Source organism: Tasmannia lanceolata, unplaced genomic scaffold (assembly GCF_043159265.1).
Source record: "Tasmannia lanceolata isolate RefF3 unplaced genomic scaffold, GAP_Taslan_0.1 ptg000019l, whole genome shotgun sequence".
Taxonomy (NCBI): domain Eukaryota; kingdom Viridiplantae; phylum Streptophyta; class Magnoliopsida; order Canellales; family Winteraceae; genus Tasmannia; species Tasmannia lanceolata.
Genome location: NW_027518696.1, coordinates 10770711 through 10795317, shown reverse-complemented (window position 1 = coordinate 10795317; position 24607 = coordinate 10770711). Strand labels below are relative to the sequence as shown.

General features: G+C 37.0%; 2 protein-coding genes across 8 annotated transcripts in view; both read left to right on the top strand.

Annotated features, from left to right (window-relative positions):
- Nucleotides 1-11307: 11307 nt before the first annotated feature.
- LOC143853015 (Ppx-GppA phosphatase) lies at nt 11308-23974 on the top strand. 7 transcript variants are annotated; one of them, XR_013236972.1, is made up of 8 exons: nt 11308-12569; nt 15066-15239; nt 16563-16604; nt 16685-16765; nt 18050-18157; nt 20071-20188; nt 20272-20303; nt 23871-23964. XR_013236972.1 is itself a non-coding variant. In XM_077362711.1 (8 exons), the coding sequence occupies exons 1-8, from the start codon at nt 11451-11453 to the stop codon at nt 23875-23877; spliced, it is 1668 nt and encodes a 555-aa protein (XP_077218826.1). In that variant the 5' UTR covers nt 11308-11450; the 3' UTR covers nt 23878-23974. The 7 variants fall into 7 exon arrangements, 3 of the variants coding, with proteins under 3 accessions (XP_077218826.1, XP_077218825.1, XP_077218827.1); XM_077362711.1 differs by having other exon boundaries at nt 20084-20188; nt 23871-23974; XM_077362710.1 differs by lacking the exon at nt 23871-23964 and adding an exon at nt 20728-20758 and having other exon boundaries at nt 20084-20188.
- Nucleotides 22467-24607, top strand: part of LOC143853017 (uncharacterized) — a 30732-nt gene continuing 28591 nt past the window's right edge. The window contains exons 1-2 of the mRNA XM_077362713.1: nt 22467-22749; nt 23871-24008. Coding sequence (XP_077218828.1) covers nt 22534-22749; nt 23871-24008 — 354 coding nt within the window. The 5' untranslated portion in view covers nt 22467-22533. The remainder of the gene's footprint in view (nt 22750-23870; nt 24009-24607) is intronic.

Below are 24607 nucleotides of genomic sequence, written 5' to 3'. Positions count from 1 at the left end.
GGACGACAACGTTTTTCGAAAACAAAAAAATCCAAAACCCCCTTTCAATCAAAAGGGGTAAAAATACATAAAAAATCAAATAACAAAAATCCAAAAAATATAAAAAAAAACTCTCAAAAGCGTTTTTCGAAAAGCTGTTTCGAACTATGTTGGCTTGATCCCTTTCCACAGGGTACGTAGGCAGCTTGGGATTTTCGTCCCAAGTTCAGTCAAACTTTTTAATAAAATCATTTAAACCATTCAAAAAATCATTCAAACATTAAAAAAAAAAAAATCTTTCAAACCTTTCATACCAAAAACCAAAATGGGCAAGGATGAATGATTACCAGGTCACTCGGAGCCTTCCTTTCATTTCATTTCCTATTTTGATCGCGGTTTTCCGGTTTTATCGATTTTCCGACGTTTTATCGGGTTTTGGGACGGGCGACGACGTAGCGTGGCCCCTTCGCAGGGATTGTCCTCGCTGAGCCCAACGATAGGCTATGACGATCGTGAGACTTATCCGATCTTTAGCGGATCAGGATCGCTGAGCTTGATTCATTAGAATCGCTCCCTGAGGCTATCGTATGTTCCCTTTTCTTTTCCCTGGCATTCTTGGTCATCATGAACCGTTGATTTTCTGATTCATTTCTTTCCCTGTATCTTTTAGCTCATTGTGTTTTTATCTTTGACTTCTTATGTGCTACTGTTAGCTTGCTTACTTTCCTAGCATGAGATTGATTATTATTTTCATAGCATTATCTCTTACATAGGCTCGCATGCTAGTGTGTTTATTCTATTGCTTTGGTAGTTTACTGCTGTGCTTATTGTAGACACCCCATTTTGACCGTACCCTGAACCTCCCGTGTTTGAGCAAAAACCCAACCAAATCAATCAGCTAGGGTCTCAAACTTCACCCTAGGCTAGCTTAGGGTCCCAGCTAGGTCCCTGCGAAATTTCGTCGCAATCGCTGTGCGTTTGCCTAGCGAGCAAACCGAAGCAATGTCGTGGTGCAAGTTCGCAAAAGGGGGGTGGATTATCCTGGATGGGGCCGAACCATGGCCGAATAAAACAAGAATTGCGGGCGCGCTTTATCCATTTTCCGCGCGCCCAATCTACCTGGAGTGCCACTATCATTTTTTAAAAAAATGTCTATAAATGCGAAATTCAAGCTCGTTTTAAGAAAAAAATTCTTAAACTGAAAATCAGATCGAGAGAGAGAGAGAGAGGGGAAAAACAAGAAAGAGAAACCGGATCTCGTCCTAATCCTATTTCTTCCGATCAAGCTTCTCCGGCCTTCTTCTCCGGCCACCTCGTCGGAATTCCTTCGGAATCTGACACTAATGTCATCACAATCATCGTCATCCATCATCTTTCCTCTCATTTGAAACCCTAGCCTCTTCCAAACCCTAAAAAAAACCGTAGATTTGATCGTTTTACCATAGATATGCAAACTTCAAGCTACCTACTCCGGCAAGCTCACCGGAGCTCCGATCTACACTTCTTCTTGATCATTTTACTTTCCAACTCTTATATTTTTCTTTTATTCTCACACTAAACCTTAGATCTGTCCCTCCAAACCTCAAATCTGATCAAAGAAACCTTAGATCTCCTTGATTGCCATCCTTTTAAGCATCAGATCTCTAATTTTCCTAATTCCTAACCCTAACTTCTCAATCTTCATATGAATCTCGGAAATTACTTATCCTCCACCTCATTACTGTTAGATCTACTTTGAGCCTTTAAAATGATACCTTAAATCTGTGTTTCAAAGAGGAATCTGAGGAATTTTTGTTAGCAAAGGAGCTTCGCTGAGGGTAAATCGCTTCGATCAACTTCTATTGTTGTTGTTTTGAGGTTTTCATCTCAACAAGAAAGGTAAGTTGAATACATTAATTAAAAGATGTTGCTCTGTTTTTCTTGATCTTGTAGTGATTTTAAAATTTTTGTTTTGATTATACAATGGCTGAGTTAGTGTATTTATGTTTTAATTTTAGTTCTGTTCATGCAAGGTTCTAGATGTGAAATATTTAGATTTTTGTTTCTTTATATTTTAATCTTAGAATCATTATGTAAAAGATGTGTTTCTTCAAATTTCCATGTTCTATTGTATCTTTTGATTCTGAGTTTTCTAAAAATTAGTTTAGGTTTAAAGTTATTATCATGTTTTATTTGAGTATATCATAAGAAAATTTTTTTTTATTGATTGTGGCTATGATAAGGATTAAGAGATGAAATCGGTTGGAGTATATATATTAACTAAAGGTGTTCACTTTTATTTTTATATTTTATGTTCTGATACTTGTATTGTCAACCTGAAAATTGCAAAATTACACCTTGTCTTTAATTTTTAATGTTTATAAGCTTAGTAATGTTTCTGTGGCTATAATTTAGGTAGATGTTATTTTGTTTAGGCGTATATTATAAATAAAGTAGCCTGATAATTAGAAATAAGCCTAATATTTTTTCTTTTTTAAAAAAAAAAATTTATATGGTTAGATATTCCCAAAGAGAGAACGGTTCCTACACATATGTGTAGAGAGTTCTCTACACACTAGCTTAAAATACAGTGGGGCCCATATTGTTTGGGTGATCCAAGCCATCCATTTTAAAGGCTCTCACATAGATAGGGTGTCTACAAAAAATTAGATCCATAAGATCATCCCAACCCTACGATTTGTGGAGGTAAAATGGATGTCTTTAAACCTTCACAAATTAGTCCAATTTTTGCCTCCACAGTTCGAATGGTTAGGATGATCCTATGGATCTGATTTTTTGTGGACACCCTATCTATGTGAGGGCCTTAAAAATGAATGGTTTGGATCACCCAAATAATGTGCCCCCCACTCTATTTTAAGCTAGTGTGTAGATAACTTATCTACACATGTGTGTAGGAACCGTTTTCTCATTCCCAAATGTATAATTATTTTGAAATGTTTTCTTCCTAATATCTTCTAAATTTTAGCCATGAAAATAAGCACTGGTTGTATATTTGTGTATGATTGAATAATTTCAGATGGAATATGTTGTTTTCTAAAAAAAAAATCTTACAAGGCCTGGGCATCATTTGGTCATTTTCATGAAGGAATTCAATTGGTGTTAGGTGTCCTTTGTGAATTTGTGTTATTAATGGAGACTAAGTCCTTTGAATATCAGATCTAAGGAAAACCTTGCTCAACTATTTTTACTAATTGGTGACTAATTGAAAAAGTTAGTGTTAAAGGGAAGTGAGTGGTCAAAACATGGAATAATAAGGATTAAATATAAAATAGTCGATCAAAGCAGTGAAATAATTATAATAATGTCTGTGTATAAATTTGGTAATTTTTGTTTCACATGCTTCAGTGATATCAGAAATGTGCAAGGATCAGGTTTTGTTCCTATGGTCGTTGGACTTCATATGATCTAATATTCTCATCATCAGGCTTAGTGATAGGATAAGATACATCACTGTTCTCATGATATCTCTGTTGGTTTTTTTCTTTTCTTTTTTTTTCAGTTCTTTATAAATTAATTAGAGTGGATAAGCAAATGCTTTTGAGAAATTGAGTTTTGAATTTATTATTAAGAGATATGGACCTTTGATTTAATTTTCTTCTTTAAACTCAATGCCATGATACCTTAGTTATCCGTGAATTGTTTTGTGAACAAAGCTTTGAATGTATGTGGTAAAGTACTTGCCATTAAAGCACCTGATGAGAGTTGAACCTGATAAATTTTACTAAGTCGTAGACATATGTTCTGCTGTTTGGAAGTGTATTTGTTCTCCCATCTGTTGGTTCTTGGTCCGTTCATTCTCAATATATCTATAGCTTTACCTGATTTACTCTCCCCCTTTTTAGATTGTACAATGCTTATTGATTTACATTTCATTTTTTATTTCATTTTTTATTTTAGTCATTATTAGATTTCCATTTTGTCCTTAACATTTTAAACTCATTCCTAATTCTTCCTTTTTTGATCGGGCCTGCATTTCAATACTCCAAACAACTGTACATATCTTTAACATGCATTGAAAATTCTCCAGCCCTCATATCACCTTGATAATGACAGCCTTTATACCTGGATAGTGGCAACCCTTTCTACTTTGACATGAGCAGCCCTTCTTTCACTTTTATCTTTGACAAGCCTTTTTTTTTTTTTGGTTTTTGGAAAATGTTGAAGCGTTAGATCCATACGTGATGTTCAGTTTGAATTTTTTTTTTTTTTAATGAGGTTTGGGAAGGCAAGTATAAGCTCCATTTGGACCATGGAAAAACTTCAGTGTAACATTATCGGTATTGCTTTTGTATATGCATGTTTTCATGGTTGGAGAATTGGAGAGGACTATAATTTTTCCCTGATTGTAAACTTTTTTGCAGCTATGAGTTGAGAATTGAATGGATGAGTCATTAAAATTGATCTTTTTAGGCTAAGGATATTTGATGCTATATGTTATAATTGCATAATCAAGGGTTAATGTAAAGGGGCATAGAGTTGAAATGAGTTCTATGGATGATCAGTAACATGGATGGGTTGGTATGAATATCGAAACAGGGTAGTGGCTATAATTATGACTCATTCTAGCGAATATTGATATTGTATGCATAAATTATGATTATCTCTGCCATTTTCTTCATTCATTTTAATTTCTTTTGAGAATCTTAATGACATAAATAATGATAGTATTTTTACTCCAAAGGTCTAAAATTGCATGAATAGTTAGTCTATTTCTCTCATGTTTTAATTATTTTTCTCTTAGTAGTGTTCGGAATTGGTAATGGTTTATTATGTTAACTGTTAGCAAAATGGAGTAAATGAATGTAAGTAGCAAAATAGAGTACATATGTGCTTGCCTTTAACATAAAAAAAAAGAATTTGTTAACCGGGATATAGTATTATGCTACCTGTATACTACACACATCTTCATTACCCTGATTATATATCATTTACAGGCTAGTAAATCGTTAAGGTTATCATTCATTCTGCTGGTTATGTCATCTGAGTCATGTCATACAATCTCAAACTTATTCACTATTGGTTCAGCCTATGTATTTGTAGTGAATACTTAAATTCCAATTCTTTTTACATGATAGGAGACTTTGTATCATGTCATGTTTATTCTTATTTCAGAATTTGACTCTTATTCTCTCTTTCCAAAATCAAGTATCTTTCTGTTTGGGGTTTCTTTATAATAACATTTAAATGAACAGTATTGAGATGGGTATTATATATTTATCTGAATATATTAGTGACTAGCTTTGATGTTTATAGGCTCTTTATATCAGGATTTTTCTTCTCGAATGTATACATCTCATGTGCATCACATTTCAAATTGGTCCTTTATAATATTCTGAGTATTGATATCATGATCTCTTCATTTTGAGTCGCATATCTTCAGACCTTTGTTATATTTTAGTATCTTGCATAAAGGAGATTTTAGTCTATTAATATTAATATTGTTTCAGTTTGAAGACAATTGTTATATCATTAGGTACTCATCAGTTTTAATAGTCTATATATATGTCTGTCTCATTCATAATAAATATTCTCATAGATAAGTACATAATAATATTAATAACAGTTCCTGGTTTTTCGTAATTAGCATGAGAATGTCTAACTAGTTTTCTTTTTGAATCATTACATTTTCAATGGTTATTTAGTATTGTAAGTTAAAGTAGGTTTTGTGCAGCAGTTATAATCATACAGGTTTGGGTAATTAAAGGATGACCCAGTCATTTAGTGTCCTTTTTCTTTTGAACCTCTCGGGAACATTTATGAACCATTGATCCTGTTCAATTATATACTTACTTTGTGTAACCTTGTTCAATGCAGGTTTAAGTTTTGGTTTGGTTCATTAGTTTACTTTAATTGTCATCATTTAAAGGGTTATTTGGGTATCATTTAGCCTAGTCTTTTGGACAAGAACCTTGAATTTTAGAAGCCCATTCATTGCAAGGGCAATGAAAGAGCTATCTAGAGCCCTTTTTAGGAGACAGGCCGTGTCTCATTTATCCTAGTGGTCATCATCCTTTTGGAGAGTCAGGCTTTGCTTCTTTTGCTTTACTTGTCAAACCCTTTTAGGGAGACAAGCTATGTCTCACGAAAACATAATCAAATCCTTTGGAGACAAGCTTTGTCTCATTAGCGAGTCATACACAGGAGACTATCCAAGTCTCAAATAGAACACCTCCTTTAGGTTAAGGACCGACTTGGTCTGTTAAAAATTACCCTTCTTATTATTGCAAGGGCAATGGAGCCCATCTCCGTGTTTAGGAGACTTGCCTAGTCTCACTAGCAACCTTCTTATCTCCTCTTCTTTTAGGAGACTAGCCTAGTCTCATTGGCACTCCCCTCTTAGGGTTGTGCACTAGGAGTCAATCTTTTCGTATATGAGTCTGTCCTTAGCTAGAGAGTCAGTCCTTCAGTTTCAGGAGTCAGTCCTATCATCATAGGGGTTAGGATTCTATCCAACCCCTCATCAAATCTGTGTTTTTCTATCCGCTCCTGCAAGGTATAGGATGCTGTCCAACCCTTGCAGAGTTGTTATTCTGTTCATTCCTCCCGCAAAGCATATGATGTTGTCCAACCTTTGCGGGATATCAGGAGTCGGTCCTCCCCTTATGATGATAGGATTCTGTCCTCTCGTGTCAAAAACATCAAAAACATCTGAAAAACCAAAAATCTCAAAAATCTTGAGTCCCTAGGAGTAGTTAGGAAATCTTTTTCCGAACTACGTTGGCTTGATCCCTTTCCATAGGGTACGTAGTGCAGCTTGGGATCCACATCCCAGGTCCAGCCAAACCTTAAAAAACAAGCATTTCAAACTTTCCAAGAATACAAAAATTCTTCAAAACCTTTAAAAAAAAAGATCTTCCTCTAGAGTTAGGAGTATGTCCTAGCTGTTTAGGGTGTTTTAGAATTAGGAGTCTGTCTTGATTTGTATTGATATGATGTGTCCCGTCGTGTGAGTGTCCCTAGAGTTAGGAGGCCTCAAGTTGATCGGTTAGACATTTAGTTGAACCGATGGCTAGGTTCGGAAGCATATAGTCAGCCCATGGTTTTCTTTAGGATGCACAGCCTAGTTACACATAAGATGTAGGGCCCACCTGCATTAGCTTAAGGCTAACCAACTTGCATTAGTTAGGGCATATAGAGTCCTAAAAATTACAACTCACATGAACTTAAGCAATTGTACAAAAAAGCTTTAAAAATCAGTCGAGTCTAGTGGAATCGAGTCTAGGATAGCAGTTCTAGATTGTTAGGCATAGTAGTTTAGAATAGGGCATCGAACTACGTTGACTCCGATTCTTCCCGAGGCCGGGATACGTAGAGCAGCTGGGATGGACTGCCATCTTGGTCCGAGTCAATGCATTAAAGTTTTAGGATTCATTTTATCAAGTTATGTTTAGAATTGAATTGTGTTGTGTGTTTTGCTGTGTTTTCCTACTTTCATGTACAGATCCTATACCTTTAGCTGTAGTATGCATGTGTTTGCACACCAGAACTTAGACACCAATTAGGTATAACACTCATAACCTAGCTATTATTAGGCAACACTTCTTTCATTTCTTTTATGTGTGCTTATTATTCATCTCCGAGACATGCATGATTAGATAGACGTCTTCTCGGAGATATTCGTTCCCATTTCATATGACTTCCGCCCAAAACTCTTCAAAATTATTAAATAAATGACATAAGAGACCAGGTGTTTGCACTTGGGCGGATGAGGTGCTCTTTAGACCTTTCGAATTCGTAACCAGGCACGAACCTTCTTTTATATCTCTGGTTATCCATTGCAACAGAGCATAGTATGGGATCCTTGGCCCACTTCCTTGGATGGCGACTCTTCTTTGTTTAAGGTACGCCTCGAATCTGGGCTAGTCCCCGAATCGAGAGGTATCTCACCTTTGTATCGCCACTCATGCTGTGAGAGGCATTCTTCTTTCGAGAGTTCCTTGGTAGAGCTCTCCATTCATGTGGATGATCCAGTGAGACTCTAGCGTGTGGGGCTCGTCTCCCGCCGTCTCTCTCGGATCGGGGTCCACACTTATCTGTCCTCTCACCTGCTTAGTTGTAACATTTATTCATCTTATCTTGATTATCTGCTTAGCTGTAGCTGTGCGTGCGGATGTTACTGCTTTCCTAGATGTGATGGGTTAGGATTAGATGCGGTGAGTTAGGATTTGGATGTTTATTTTCTTTTGCCCATCCTCGGGTCATGCATGCTTAGATAGACGTTTTCTCGGGGATGCTCGTTCCCATTTCACATGATTTTAGCCCAAAACTCTTCAAAATTAATTAAAATGGCATAAGAGACCAGGTGCTTGCACTTGGGCGAATTGGGGGCGCTTAACACCTTCCCCATTCGTCATCAGGCACGGACTTTTATATCTCTGGTTATCCGTTGCAACAGAGTATTTCATGGGATCCAGGGCCAACTTCCTTGGATGGCGACTCTTCTTTGTTATAGGTACATCTTGGTTCCGGGCTAGTCCTTGAATCGAGAGGTATCTCATTGGTAAAGCTCTCCTTCACATTGTTGAGATCTTAGAGGATCGACGTGGGACCTCGTGTCCCTCGCTCACCATCCTCGGGATCGAGGTCCACAATGGTTTAAAACAAGCACCAAAACAATGGCATGAGAAATTTGATAAAGTAGTGTTATCAAATGGTTTTACCATAAATGATTCTGATAAATGTGCATACAGTAGATTTGAAGGTAATTCTGGAGTTTTGATCTGCCTGTATGTCGATGATATGTTAATCATTGGTACGAGTCTAGATGTTATAAATGACACCAAGAATCTTTTGTCAGAGAACTTTGACCTGAAAGATCTTGGATTGGCAGATGTAATCTTAGGGATTAAGATAATTAGAAATCCAGAAGGGATTGTTTTAACACAATCTCATTATGTTGAAAAGATCCTTAGAAAATTTAACAAATTTGAGTGTACTCCCTTGAGTGTTCCATATGATCCTAGTTCAAAACTTAAGAAAAATACTGAAAAAGTATATCCCAATTAGAATACTCCAGAATTATAGGCAGTTTAATGTATCTAATGAATTGCACTAGATCAGATATAGCTTACGCAATTGGTAGGCTAAGTAGATACACTAGTAACCCTAGTCAAGAACATTGGGATGCACTTATCAGGATTTTAAGATATTTGAAAGGCACAATGGAGTTTGGACTCCACTATGGTTGTTATCCCGCTGTATTAGAAGGATATAGTGATGCAGATTGGATTTCAGATTCAAAAGAAACTAAATCCACAAGTGGATATGTTTTCACTTTGGGTGGTGGTGCTGTCGCTTGGAAATCTACCAAGCAGACCTGTAGAGCACGTTCCACCATGGAATCTGAATTTATTGCTTTTGATAAAGCAGGTGAAGAAGCGGAATGGCTTAGGAATCTGTTAGCAAATATTCCTCTGTGGTGCAAGCCAATTCCAGCTATTTCTATTCATTGTGATAGCCAAGCTACAATAGCAAGGGCTAAGAGCAGAACATATAATGGTAAATCCAGACACATACGTCTGAGGCATAATAATGTGAGGCAATTGCTTTTAGATGGAGTGATTGCAATTGACTTTATAAGGTCAGAGAGAAACTTAACAGATCCACTGACCAAAGGACTAGCTAAAAAGCTAGTGGCTGAAACATCAAGAGGGATGGGGCTAAAGCGTATCAAATAGAATCACCAATAACGGTAACCCAACCTATATGACTGGTGATTCCAAGAACTAGGTTCAATGTGAAAAATAAGTTATTCGAGTGATCGGTGAAAGCAATGTACTTAAATTTTTAAGAGAATGAAAGACTTCTCTTGGCCTATCCCTAAGATGTAAATAGTGCTAACTGTAATGATATGGAAGAAGAGCTTTGCTCTGAATGGGTCTATAGCTGTTTATAAGCGGGGTGCGTAGTTACAGGTACCCTTGATGGACTCACCGATATGAGTGTGGAAGTGGGGCCACTTCCTATGAGAATTAAGACTTGTTCTCTAGATTGCTCATGAAACAGGATTAGCGCATGGCCGAAATGTGCTACCCCGATAGAACATGGTTATATTGCCGATATCGTGTGTGTAATATATGAAGGTCTATTACTCGAGGTTCTTAGTTCAAGACGTAGTTCACTTAGAACTTTAATAGACTCGAATATATAAACACTAAGTGGAGGTTCAAGTCCACGAGACACCTTCACCCATTGCATGATATTTCAAAGTTGCCCATATTTGATTTAATATATTTGATTTGAATTTTAATTCATGTGGGGGATTGTTGGAATTTTTAATGAAATTTTAAGCATTTAATATATTAAATGCTATTTTGTCTTTTGTGAATAAAAATTCAAACAGTGGTATCTTTTCAATGATGCTTTCAATACCTTTTAATATTTTATTCTGTTTTGATTATTATACGTTTTCTCATTTCATTATTTTAATGGTTTACAGTTCCTTTCTCTTATAGGATGTGTCGTTTGCAATACCTTTGTGATCTTTGTATAACGGCACAAATGAGCAAATGTATAAAGAAAGTGTAGAGACACTTCTCTAAATACATGAAAAACGACTGTCTCATTTTTTCTATTGGGTGGTTTTTGGATTATGTTTACAAGTTTCATGCTTTGGAAAACTTCGTAACTTGTATTTCATTTGGGCAAATTTGTTCGGCATCAATCACTGTTCGCAAGGTCCGAGCCGGTGCGTGCACACCGTCAACGACAAAGATAATGGTGTTGTATCTTGGAGATAGGTCGCAAGAGAACCCGATTTCATACCGTTCGTGGTGGGGCGATAATCTATCTTAAGGGTAGCGTTACTCTGTAACGTGCCTCTACCACTAAACTTTTTTTTTTTATTCTCTTACATATTTTCTTTGATCCTTGCTTACGGATTTGCGGTTTACATTCGGGATCATCAAAGGTAATCCTTTCTTTATTTCATTTCAATTAAATATATCACTAATTTTGTTGAACTGATCTACTTGATCCCAAAATTATTTCCAACAAACGGCCCGAACCCAATTATAATGTAAAATTTGGACCTTATTAGCGTGTGGATTTGGCCATTTGACAACCTCAGGAGGGATCATAGCTCTACTGTCTGAAATACTGACATGGCTCCGTTTCTTTTGACGTAAAAATATGGGGATTTGCTAGCCACTTTCGTGGAAAGCCATGTCATTTCGCTCAATAAATAAGACAATCTGCCAAAAATGTAAAATTTGTTTTATGTTAAGAAAAAGGGATTTGCTAGCGTACATCACAAAAGGCCAAAAAACCTCTTTGATCAGACGATCCTGGCCATCCGTTGTTCGCTTTCAAATGGTGGTAAGCCTGTCGTAATTTCTCCTCCTTGGAACACCAATTCTCAAACATCATTAACCGAGAACTTGGGAAAATGATAAAATCTCTCTCCCTCCCTCGTTAGCCTCTGTTTCAAGAAGAGGCAAAAAAACCTCAGAGTTTGCTCCGATTCCATCAAAATGTCCATCGATATCCCTACAAACTCCCTAAATACCCCCAAACTCCTAGCTGCGATCGACATGGGAACCAACTCCTTCAAAATGCTCTTAATCCGAGCCGATCCACGCGGCCGATTCCTCACCGTCGATCGCTTCAAGGAGCCCGTCGTCCTCGGCCGCGACATGATCTCCACTGTTAATCCCTCCGCCAACTCCCCACCGTCCATCTCCATCGACTCCCAGCGCCGAGCAATCTCCGCCCTCCAAAACTTCTCCGGCATCCTCCACGGGCACCACGTCAACAAGACAGCAATCGTCGCCACGTCAGCCGTTCGAGAAGCTAAAAACCAACGCGAATTTCTATCTAGGGTTCGAGACGAGCTAGGGTTTGAAATTAACGTTCTTTCTGGAGAAGAAGAAGCTCGATTTGTATACCTAGGCGTTCTCCAATTCCTTCCTTTGTATGATAAAACGATCCTCACCGTTGATATTGGCGGTGGATCTACGGAATTCGTGCTCGGAAAGGAGGGTAAGGTGATTTTCGCGGTTTCTTTGAAGCTAGGGCATGTTTCTTTGACTGAATCTTTTGTTAAAAATGGTAAAATTGTAGAAATGCAGCAATATATTCGATCTGTTGTTATAAAATCTGATTTAGTTGAGAAGGTTAGGGAGATTGGGTTTGATGTGGCTGTTGGATCTTCGGGGACTATTCGATCGATCGAAAAAGCGGTTTTTCTAGGTTTTGGATTTGATCGGGCGAATGAGGGGGTTGCGTTTGGGGAATTTAGTAGGGAGTGGAAATTTAGTAGAGAGGAATTGATTGGTGTTGTTGAGGGGTTATGTGGTTTGGATGGTGAGGGGGAATTGGAGAGGAGAGTGGGGTTTTTTAAGAGACGGGCGGAGTTTATACTTGCGGGTGGGGTTTTATTGAGGGAGATATTTGAGATTTTGGATATTGGAGAGATGGAGGTATCGGGTTATGCGTTGGGAGAAGGGGTTGTTTCAGAGATGTTGAGGAAGGATTGTGAGGGGTATGATGTTGGTGTGAATGTGCGGTGGCGATCGGTTGTTCGGCTTGCGACTAGGTTCAATGGTGAGAAGAGGATGAAATTGGCCGTTCAATGTGTTGGCATTGCTAAGGTAGCTACACCGGCAAAGGGTATATTACTTTCTACTTCTTTTCAACTGGGATTTTTTTTAAAAGGAAGTTTGCATCAGCAATTAGTTGTTTCTAAAGCAGTTTACATTTTAAGGTTCAAATAAAAACAAGATTATGAGGATATATAAGGTCTATGGATAGAGTGGTGTTCATTGTTTTTTAAAATCTGAAATGTATCTGCATATTTCCTGTTTGATTTGCTTGTCTGGTCTGGGTTCATCAAGAAATGGTTTTATTTGTACCAAATATTTCGTTGCATCGTTTTTAGTAAGCTGTGTGCATGCTGTTTATGAGGAGGATTGGATTCATAAAAAGGATTCTCTCCTGAAAAACATGTGATTAGTTTTGCTTCACCAAGTATTTTCCCCTTCGGTTGAACTTGTTTGATTTTGGTTTTTTGCTAGTAAGATCTAGAATGGATTGAGGGTGAGGGTCCTCCGAGAGGGAAAGAAATTTCCTATGGTTTCTCAGCCTCTTAAAACTTGGAGAGAAACCTCAAACGATGGAGGATCTAACATTCAAACGGCATCTCAGAAAGCCATTGCCCTGTCTCGATCGGCTCTTGGCTCGCTATGATGCCAACATCATTTGTTTCTTCTTCGTTTAGAAGTAAAAAATGAAAAAAGAAATCTAGAATGTTGAGGGTGATTTTTACTTTATTTTTTGTTTTCTTTTATGATTATTAAAAGAAAAAAAACATGTTAGTCTATGAAGATGCGTCCTGACACCTAAATTTGACCTAGAAGGCCTAGGAAAGCTTTTTCCATTATGGGCCATGGTGTATGCGAGGTTCCTGCTTCACAAAGGTTGTTGAGCAAGAGATGGTAATTGCCAAATATTGAATGCAAGTCAAAGTTCAAGAGGATCAAGCCATCACTCCATATGCCTAACTTTGTTAAATACTTGTATATCTGTTTGAGTGCACTGAAGTTTTTTGAGTTTCAGAGGCTTGTACGTGTTCGTTCTCAAATAACTGATTCTTTGTGTTGGCTGATGCTTTCCACAAGACCAAAACCCTTTTTTTGTCCCTTTTATCAATTATTCGATGCTATTAAAAAAATACAATGTAAATGCGACATTAAGAAAAAATGCAATGTAAATGCTTTATCATACATGCATCATGCACACATGTTTCTTTATGAGTGATGCTTCTATTTATTGGAACCCCAATGCCTATCAGGCCTGTCTAATTTAACGAAGCTATAAATGGATGAATCTAAGAGGGCGAGCCTTGGCTCAATGGTAAGGTTGCTCCATTGTGAACTGGTGGTCATGGGTTTGAGTCACAGAAATAGCCTCTCTGCAAAGCAAGGGTAAGGCTGCGTAGATCTAGCCCTCCCCAGACCCCGCAATGGTGGGAGCCTCGTGCACTGGGCCGCCCTTTTACAGTCGTATAGGTATGAAACTTTCATGTCCAAGTTGAAGACAATTTTTTTTTTTTTTTGAATGGTAAGTTGAAGACAATTAACATAACCGTGAAAATCCTTGTAATATCATCAGAATGATCTGGTGTCTTCAAGAGTTTCTACTATATCCATCATATAATTGGAAACTCCTCATCTTTTTGTCTGGTAAATTAGGACCTGCGATTTTAGGTGGTTATAATTGTTATGTGTCACAAGTTAGTCAGAACAAGAGTTCATTCTTTTGAAAATAGATTCCTTTTGGTCCTTATCAATCTTGAGGGTGGATCGACTTCATTATGTGTTTCCTTCGGATTTTTCTCCCATTGGCATCCTTATATTTAGATTTAAAATTGTTTTGGAACCCTTGCTTTCCAAAAAAAAAAAAATGTTATCTTTTCAAAAAAATTTGGAACACTTTTGAGTCCAAAGCAAGATGCATATCTGAAATCATTGTTCTGATCCCTATTATTGTAATGTTGCCTGTTGATGTTACTATGTTGCACTTATGTGGCATTGTCCCCTTGATGCGTGCTCAGTATATTACTAGGTGGATGAGGTTTTATGGTGTTTACAAATCAGATTTCAACAAAACATTTCCATCACTGATAGTCAATTTTTATTGAGTGTTACTATGCAGCAACTAGCAACCTATGCTTTAGCCGACACTTTGAATTTATTGGTGACACATGTGTCCCGCCGTGTCCGACACGACACGACCGTGCCGACACTCATTTGGATACTTTTAAATGTACTACTATAAGCGTTAGACTTAATGTGGGTGTGTGGACACGTTATTGTGTCTATCAAGTGTGACATTTTCTTTTATTATTGAATATTGTGTTTACATCTTTTATTATTAACTACTATAAACTCTTTTTTAGCTCTTCTTTAACTAATATTTGTTGTTGTATCGTATATACTTTCTATTTTAGCCGTGTCCCCGTTTCTAAATTTTGGCGGTTTGCTGTGTGTGACACTCATTGTCCGTGATGACACGCGACACCTGTGTCCGTGTCAACAAATCATCGCTAGCAACCCAAGGTTATCTCACCAATGGTGCATTTTTTGCAGGAATTTTTTGAAGGTCTGGAAAAATGTAATGAACTGACCAATCACCAAAGCAGCTCTGCAGTTTGCTTGGGTGAAAAGGATCTTGAATATCTCGATGCTGCAATTTTGCTTCACAATATTGGACTCTTTTTTGGTAAAAAAGGCTATCATAAGCAATCATACCATATTATCAAGGTATGTGCTGCTATATCATATACTGTTGCAGTAGCTATTGCCTTATTTGTGTGCATATTTGGTACATGTCTTGGTATATGATATAAGCACAAATGGAACATTTTTAATCTGATCAGATGATTAGCTCATTAATAAGCCAATAGCACAAAGATTTGGTTTCAAAAGTATAAAAAGTAACAAGTGGCCCATTAAACTATATGTTTTTTGATGGCACGGCATTACCAGCCAACTCATCAGCCATAGAACCTGCTTTTCTATAGAAAAAAGGGCAGCCCAGTGCACGAGGCTCCCTCCATTGCAGGCTCTGGGGAGGGCTAGATGTACGCAGCCTTACCCCTGTTTTGCAAAGAGGCTGTTTCCGTGACTCAAACCCGTGACCATCAGGTCACAATCTGCTTTTCTATGAAGATGAAAATTCTAAAAAGGGCCCTCAGTTGTGAATAACAAAGAAAATCTTTTCATGCATGCCTATGGACTTCATAAGATTTCCTTCTTAATCAAAAGTGTAGAAAACTGAGAAATACCTTCTCAATGAAGGATCAAACACGATGTGCAGCAAACAACAAGAAGAGATTCAAGAAACAAAATCGCACAAAAACGAGAATATAAGAGTTACATGGTTTTGCAGTTTGCCTACGTCCGTGAGAGAAGAATTTTACTATTTCATTTTAGGGTTACTAACTCTCCTTCCTGGGCAAGAAAACTCAATTAAAACCCTTTCCACCATATCAAAAAAAATTACTGAAATACCTTTTAGCGCAAAACCGAAAATTATCCCATCAGGGTACTGTATATTGCCATAATACAAGACATCTGCAGAGAAAAACGGATGACAGTATGAGATCTTCTAAACTTGTAACTTAAATATCCCTGTTCTAGAACTACTTGTACATTACGTAAGAATGTTTGTCTTAATTGAAATATATTTGTACTACTAGCCTAGCATAAATTATTAGATTCCTGTTCCTCATCGCATGCGACATACATACATCACAACAGTTTCAGCCCAGTGTGACTCCATATTCATGTTTTCGATTGAAAATTGCGGTATGTTTTGTTTCACTTCATCTTTTACTTCTTTCCGCCAATCGATTGTGATTTCCATTCGATTGGAATTCTTAGAAGTGTGGATATTAGTCGTAACCAGTGTACTTTTTCATGGAAACCTCAGCTCAAAGTGAAAGTTCTACTTCTGAAGTTCTCAGTCTCTTGTTCTCTAGGCGTAATTGCTTTCATACATTCCATCTTCTCTTTCAATCTGCCGAAGTTTTATATTTCAATGTTTCTTTTTCCGTAATTCTCTAAAAAATTCTCTTTGAACAGAACGGTCACCATCTTTATGGTTACAATGCCGAGGAAGTTGAGGTATTTTGCTTGCTTATGGCTTCAATTCTTTCTCATTAATTTCTTTATATGCCCTCAATGCTAATGACTTAAGTTCACAGCTAATTGCCCTACTTGCAAGATATCACAGGAAAAAGTTCCCAAGATATGGCCATGCTTCTCTTCAGGGTCTCACTGAGGAGGTATCTTCGTCTTTCTGCTTTCCAAAATTTTATCATTTTTGTCTTACACTCATCTTGAAGTATCTATATTGGAATTTCATTATGTATCTGGAAGCCATGGCATATACTGCTTGCTTTTGAAGCCATGACATATACTTCATAGAATCATTGTATTTCATTATTCAGCGTGTACGCGAGCAGTTTGCTCTTGACATCAAAGAGGATTTTCACATTGATGATTGCTTGTCCTCAAAAGTTTGCCTGTTCCATGCCCATCCATATGGCTCAATAAACCCCGAAAGGGATCATCTTTGAAAGGATGAAACTTTTACTTCCAAGATGATGGCATGTCCATGACTCAAGGAGGTCCCTAAATGATTGAGGAGAACCCAGGAAATTCCGAACCATCGAACGACAGCCTCCAAAATCTGACTGGCCACCCTTCAATGAATGAGGATATGATTCTCCATTTCCGCCTCTTCTTTGCACATGGTATGTGGGTTGGGAAGACACATTTTCCTCTGCGTAAGCATGTCTAGCGTGTTGATTTTTTCAAGCACTGCTGTCCTCACAAAGCATTGGACTCTTGGGGGCACCTGCACTTTCTAGATTTGGTCCCAATTCCTTGTTGGCTTGCCCTCCTTCAACAACACAATGAGAAAGGACTTCACTGAGAAGCACTGGTTGGATCCACCTCCTAAAAACGTTTTCTTCAACCTGAGAAACAAAAGCTCCTTTCAATAAGGATAGGATGGTCAGTAGACAATAAAGCTCATTATCCTTTTAAGTTTCTAGAAAATACCCAACCGTCACCCCCCCCCCCCCCCTCCCTCTCTCTTTCTCTCATAGTAAACTGAAATTCTCACATCCCTATCTCTCATTACTTTAGAGGCTCGGAAAAGCATGGCGCAGAGGAACATACCCTAGCCACCTATCCACCTTGATTAGGGTTATGCTACCTCCAAATGACAAGAAATTCGGTTTCCGCCCTGCCAACTTCTCCATCATCTCAATTACCGAAATTCACCAGGATTTTGGTGGATTACCCCACCCCAAAGGGAGTTCCAAATTCTTGATTGGGAAGGATCTGACCTTACACCCAAATCGACTCAAGCATCGGCACTCTACTCTCCCGGGTGTTGACACCAGCTATACCATTTACTGAACAATTCATTGCATAGTTAATCTTTTCTGAATTCTTTCAACTTAGTTGCTCCATTTTCCTACAGAATATGAAACATCTAGCTCCTAATTAGATGTTCATTATTGGTTACTGTGTTTAACTTTCTTTTGATTTTCTGACAGGTAAAACTAAAATTCAGAGTCCTCTGTGTAGTCATGCGAATTTCTCTTGTACTATGCATGAGATTTCAGGGACTGGAAATTTCTCTTTCTCATGAAGGTTACAAACTGGTACGTTCTGGCAGGTGTATGGATGCACATTTACTATGTCATGTGATCAAATTTATTGCATGTTTTTCAGATATAAAAAATTTAAAATAGTTTCTGTCAACTTTGTGTTTCAATTGAAAGTTATCTGTTCTTCATTCAGCCCTCACAAGCATCTATATAGTCAATTAATTTTCCAAGATGCCTATGTAGGCAGTCTTGAGTTTGGACATCTATCCATGCATCTGTGCATTGCATTTCTAATGCATATATGTATTTATGTTCTTCCATCAGCATAAAAATCTACATTTACATAGGCATTTATGCATGCATGCATTCATATGTTCATTTGCATGTATTGCATATTTGCATTTCAATACGCATGCATACATGATACATGTAATTTATGTATGTATGTTTGCCTGTAAGCATAAACATCCTGCATTCTTTTAGACATATAAGAGCTAATCATATCTAAATTTATGCATACACTTAAACTATAAGCATTATCATATAAGGACTTACTACGTATAAATCTTTAGGAAAACAAGTACACACATCCACCAAGCCATGTTCGTGTTCTACTTTTACCAAAACATTGAATCATATTTTTCCTCTTTTTTTTTTTCAAATGTTTCCTACTTCTTGTGGCTAGAAGCATATTGAACCCAAGGTGCTCGTTTTAAAATTTTTTGAATATTATGCTCGTGCAAATTAGACATTGGTATTCGTGTGAGATGCCATCGTGGACTTCTTTGAAGTTTGAACAATTCAAACCAGATTAATTCGGGACTAGACATAAACGTGATTCGTGAGGACGAGAGAACATCTTCAGCTGTTCTTGTTGCTATGCGAATGTGCTTCATGATTTCCAATTTGTCTCATTATGCATGTGAAGCACTAATCATACATGTATTACAAATTTATAATGCCCATTCATTGTATTCACAAACAAAACATGACAGGTCATTTCGCTGCCAACGGGGACTACTCAACTCAACTCAACTCAACTCAACTAAGCCTTTGTCCCAAACTAGTTGGGGTCACCGAATAAATCCTTTAGAAAATTTTCATGAAGAAGGTGTAAGATTCTACCCGGCCTAAATTGACTAAGTCTAATCCTAACACTATTTGTCGTCTACATGGATCATTTTCTTCCATTCTCTCCTATCCAAGTTCATGTTCTTCTCTGTTATGTTCCTAACCATCGAGTCTTTCCTCACTGTTTCTACCCAAGTTGTCTTCAGTCTGCCCCTACCTCATTTTACTCCATCAACTTGTCTTGAATCACTTCTTCTCACTGGAGCATCCAAAGGTCTACTTGGATATGCCCAAACCATCTTAAGCGGTGCTCTCTCATCTTCTCCTCAATTGGTGCCACCCCCACCTTTTTACGGATGTCTTAATTTTTAATTATATCTAACCTTGTGTGGCCACACATCCATCTAAGTATTTGCATTCCGCTACACATCTTATGCACATGCTGCTTCTTGGTGGCCCAACATTCTGAGCTATACAGCATGGCTGGCCTCACAACTGTCTTATAAAACTTTCCCTTCAACTTGGTAGGTACTGTCTTATAAAACTTTCCCTTCAACTTGGTACGTATTTTACGGTCGCACAGAACTCTTGAAGCATGCCAACGGAGAATGGAACTGCAAATTTATAGAAAAATCTTAAACTATTGCATTGTGCAATCCATATGTTAATTTTTGAATCCGGATGTAATCCTGATCAAACTTCTTCAAACTGTTCATTCTTCAGATCTTCCAATTATCATTTAGGTGGTGAATTCAAAAATGATAATCTAAATCATTCCTTGGAACAAAGCAAAACTGCTCTAAATTTTAGAATGAATTTCTTTGGTTTTAATGTCATCTTAATGAATTTCTTTGGTTTTAATGTCATCTTCCGTTGCTATCTTTACATCATTCTAGTTTCTGGTTGCAGGTTATTACCGAATTAAAGGGTCGATCTCTACTCCCAGATAGTGTGCAGCCGACATTGGTGGATATTATGAAGGAACTAAAGCCCGAGTTGGAGCATTTTAAAGAGGTAAAGATATTTGAACTGCTCCTGTTCATCACAATTGCAACTTGTTTATGTTGCCACTTTTCTCACCTTTATTTTTCTTCCAGGTGTTCAATCAGAATCTTTCAGTAGTCATTCTGTGAGTACTTGAAGTCTTGAACTGCCAATTTTTTTTATAAAGTGTATCTAGTTGTTAACAAATTTTCATGCCTCAGACATTGTTAAACCAGGCCTTGTTTGTTTTTGGATGTTGTGAACCCAAAACTTATTATTGAACTCAAATTTAAGTTTAATTTTGAGTCCAACAATCAGTTTTGGACTCACAATCGGTTTTCATAATCCAAAACAAACAGGGGCTTTAGATAAATTAGGTCTCATAAGCAATTTGGCCAAAGATGTATATTATTGTAATATAGTCAATTTATTCAGGGGAATTTCTATCCCCTTGTGTAATAACTTTACTGCTAAAACTGTATTGTAGTCACTACATAAAGGTGGCTGAATATATGAATAAACAGTTTGTATTTTGCTCCTTTTGACCTCTGACTTCTTTCTAAATATAGAAATCCACATATATGACGCGAAAGTGGGGCCACTTTTATGAGGATTAGGCTGATTATCTATAGTGTTCATGGCAATTGAGATACAGTTAGCTAAGAATTGCAAAATTGTTAGAACACGCCTGTATTTGAATTTGTTACATGTGTGATATGTTGATTCAGTTTAAGTTATTGGTTCAAGATTTCGATCCACCAAGTTTTTTATAAGCTCAGATATATATAACTTATTATGCGTAAGTTATTATCTTGCCTTGATTACTTTAATTTTGTTTTTCTTAAACTTTGAATAAGTGAGAATTGTTGTCTTTATATCGTTTAAAAGGTTATTTTAAAAAGGAAAAATAGCAAACGGGGGACACCAAAATACAAGAATTGCCAATGGGGGACACTCTTTAGAAAAATTATAAAGGGGGGACGTAGACAGTGAAAACCTGACCAAAATGCTCCTGGGGGTTATCAAGTTAGCAAGCAGGGATTATCAAGTTCATAAAGACTTGATAACCCCTTGTGAGACTGAATAACCCTGTTGAGAAGTTGGTATCCCCTGGCGAGATTTAATAACCCTGTTTAGGTTAGCGTTGTTAAATCATATTTAGAACTGTTAACTAGTTGATAACCCCTTTTTAGACTTAACCACTAGGGGCATTTTGGTCAGATTTTCAGCAAATTCTGTTTTTGACCCCATTTATAATTTTTCTAAACAGTGTCTACGTATTCTGGTGTCGCCCATTGGCGATTTTTCCTTTCAAAAATTAGGGCTTTTTGTCTTTCCTTGGTATACAAAGAGAAGTTCTTTCACATGAGCTAGGTTGTGTATGTGTGTGCATGTGTATGTATCTCCAAAGGCTACTTATTGTTTTCATCCATTATATTAATTCTGTTGTTTAGCCGGTTAGTGGGACCACACGTACTTAAAAAGTTATTATCCCAAATTTTTCCTGTTTGTGGGAGTGATTTTTTGAAATGGCATATGTTTGGCGACCTGTCTTCACTATCGATTCATCGTAGTGATAACAAATTTGGATCCATGCTTCTACTCAACAATAACTTAATGTAATAATTTTTTTACCTACAATTTTTTTAGTTAATTTTCTTATGCGAAATCAGTGTACTTTCAATTCTTACTTTGAATTGAATATCAGTACTCACTAGTTTGTGTGTTGATTTTGGATTCATCAATTGCTTCCATGAATAACAATATTACCTTTTAGGCCCTGTTCCTTTGAGATTGTGGCAACTGATTGCCACCCCCCAAACCGATTATTGGACCCAAAAGAAAATGGGGGGAGACAATAACAACTATTCATTTTGTTTTTAATCTCGACCATTCCAAAGTAGTGAATGGCGTAGATTTACACGATCAAAATTAGACACTGTTTTGGTTTTTGAGAATTGATTTTTCGTCCAAAATTGGTTATTGGACCCAAAATTTGTGTTTAATCTTGAGTCCAATAATCGGTTTTGGACTAAAGTCAATTCTCAAAATCCAAAACAAGCAGGGCCTAAATTTTGAGTCTCGGACTTAAATGGATTCTCAAAATCCAAAACAAAAATTAATTCTTCCTTCAATCAATTCATTTGTGTTGTATGTGTCGAGGGTGGTTTGATAACTTCATGTAGGACAATGAAAATACATTAAATGGCAAGAATGCCCCTATTTTCAAACGAAATGACAAACAAATACCTTGTCCGATCGTTCAAATGACCAAAATACCCTCCGTTTTATGTGTAGTCAAACCGGAATGCTTCTGTGATGAACTCACTCCTTTTATATGTAGTTTGCGTTTTCCGATCGAAAAGCGAGGAGAAATGGCGTCTGTTGTCACGGTGGGAGAAGAGCGAGTTCCTCTTCTAGAAGATTCAACTCCTCGCCAAGAACAAGAAGATGAGATTCTCCCTTCATCTTCATTGCCTTTGAATCTTCAACCTAATCTTGAAGACCACACTGATAGACCTAAACCTAGCTGTACCGATCCCAATCAGAGGCTTGTTTCTCTAGACGTTTTTCGTGGTCTAACTGTCGCGGTATCCCTCTATCTATCTACTTCTTCCATTTCTGCTTCTGCCTTTCGCTTTGATTGAAAATTCTTACTACAATCGATATTTGCTTAAATGATCAAATCAGGGTGAAACCCAAAATTAAAAAAGGAAAAACTTGTTAAGTATTCATTGACATCCTAACAAAAATACATCAAAACTTTATATTTATAGGCCTAAAACACCTTAAAACCCTCTAACCATTTGTATTTTATCAATTTCAGTTCTTAGATCAACCTAAATAAAGCCCAACTTCCATTTTATAGCAGCCCAAAATTAAAAAAAAAGTGAATTACGTACTGCTGACATCAAAATACTATTCCATGACCAAGATTTCTCTACAATCATGTTACCAAATACAAGTCCTTCATTGAGCTTGCTTGGTGCAGCAGAAATAAAATGTAAATCACATGTTTCGAACTTAAGTTCAAAATATGGTGTTGTCTCAAATAGAAAACAATAGAGAAAACGCAAAATGAGTTGCATAAACTTCAATTTTCACATTGGTTACAAAACTAGTCCAAAGGCCCTTATATAGACTACATGCTTTCTCTTTAATTCCAAAACTTTCCCAAAGAAAGGCCTCCCATTGTTAGATACTTTCCTATTTTATACAAACCCCAATAACTTCTATTTTAACTTGGATTCTACTAATAAACTTAGAAACTTTCTGAAATCTCCACTAGAAATATAACTTTCTATTCTAAATTGTTTCTATGTATAAAACCAGCTCTAATTCCATCTTCTTACTTTTTTCAAATTCCTCCTTTCAAAATAGAAACTCTTGAAGCTTCAGTCCCACACTTTTTCTAAAAAATGGACTTTCTAAAACCAATAGAAGTATCCCAAAATTTCAAACAAAAATCACAACATGAATGATTTTTTCCTTCTCCAGCGGTCATCTACGCTTCTCCAATTTCTGGTTCAAAGGACCTATGAATTTGTTCTGCATCATAGCCCGTGATGATTTGGATATTGTACAAGTGCATTCTTGAAAGCTATTTCCCTTTTCTTCAATGTTAGCAAGATGCTTTACCATTTACTTATAGTAACTGGTGTCACATACTCATGATGCGCTTTTTCCACACATGTTCTGTTTTCATGGCCAGCTCATGATTTTGGTTGACGATGCTGGAGGAGCCTTTCCATCCATAAATCACTCTCCATGGTTTGGGGTGACACTCGCGGACTTTGTTGTGCCATTTTTTCTTTTCAGTGTTGGTGTTTCCATCGGTCTGGTATTCAAGGTATTTTGAACTTCAATAGCATAGATTCTTTGAATTTCATGATTACATAAAAGCTACATTGACTTTGGTAAATGATTTTTTGAATAACCTCCTATATACATGTTTACTCAGTTTCTTTTGTCGGAAAGTCTTAATTCATTCAGTTACTATTGTTTAAAACATGCTTATTATATATTATAGATAGATAGATGAAGGATGAGTGAAATTGATAGCTCTCTGGAAGCCTTCATTGTCTTGAAGGTGTGAAACCTCTCGATTTTTTTTTTGAATGGTAGCAATTTCATTCAAAGAGAAGAAGATTAAAATATTCCCAAGTAAACAAGATTCAACAAGATGAATATATATATAACTCAAGAAATCCAAAGGTTGCCTATAAAAATGAAGAATTACAAACTAGTTGCAACTGGTATATCAAGTTGATCTTAATGGAAGTTTGGGATCTACTCCAATGCACTTCTGAGAAGATCCTCGATGATTGCTTGCTGCAATACCTCGAAAATCAAGAGAAGACACCGACTTTCCTTGGGAGAGAATAAATGTTCTTATTCAATATGAAAACCAAAGTTACATCATGTTTGATGTTGCTTCATATTTATATC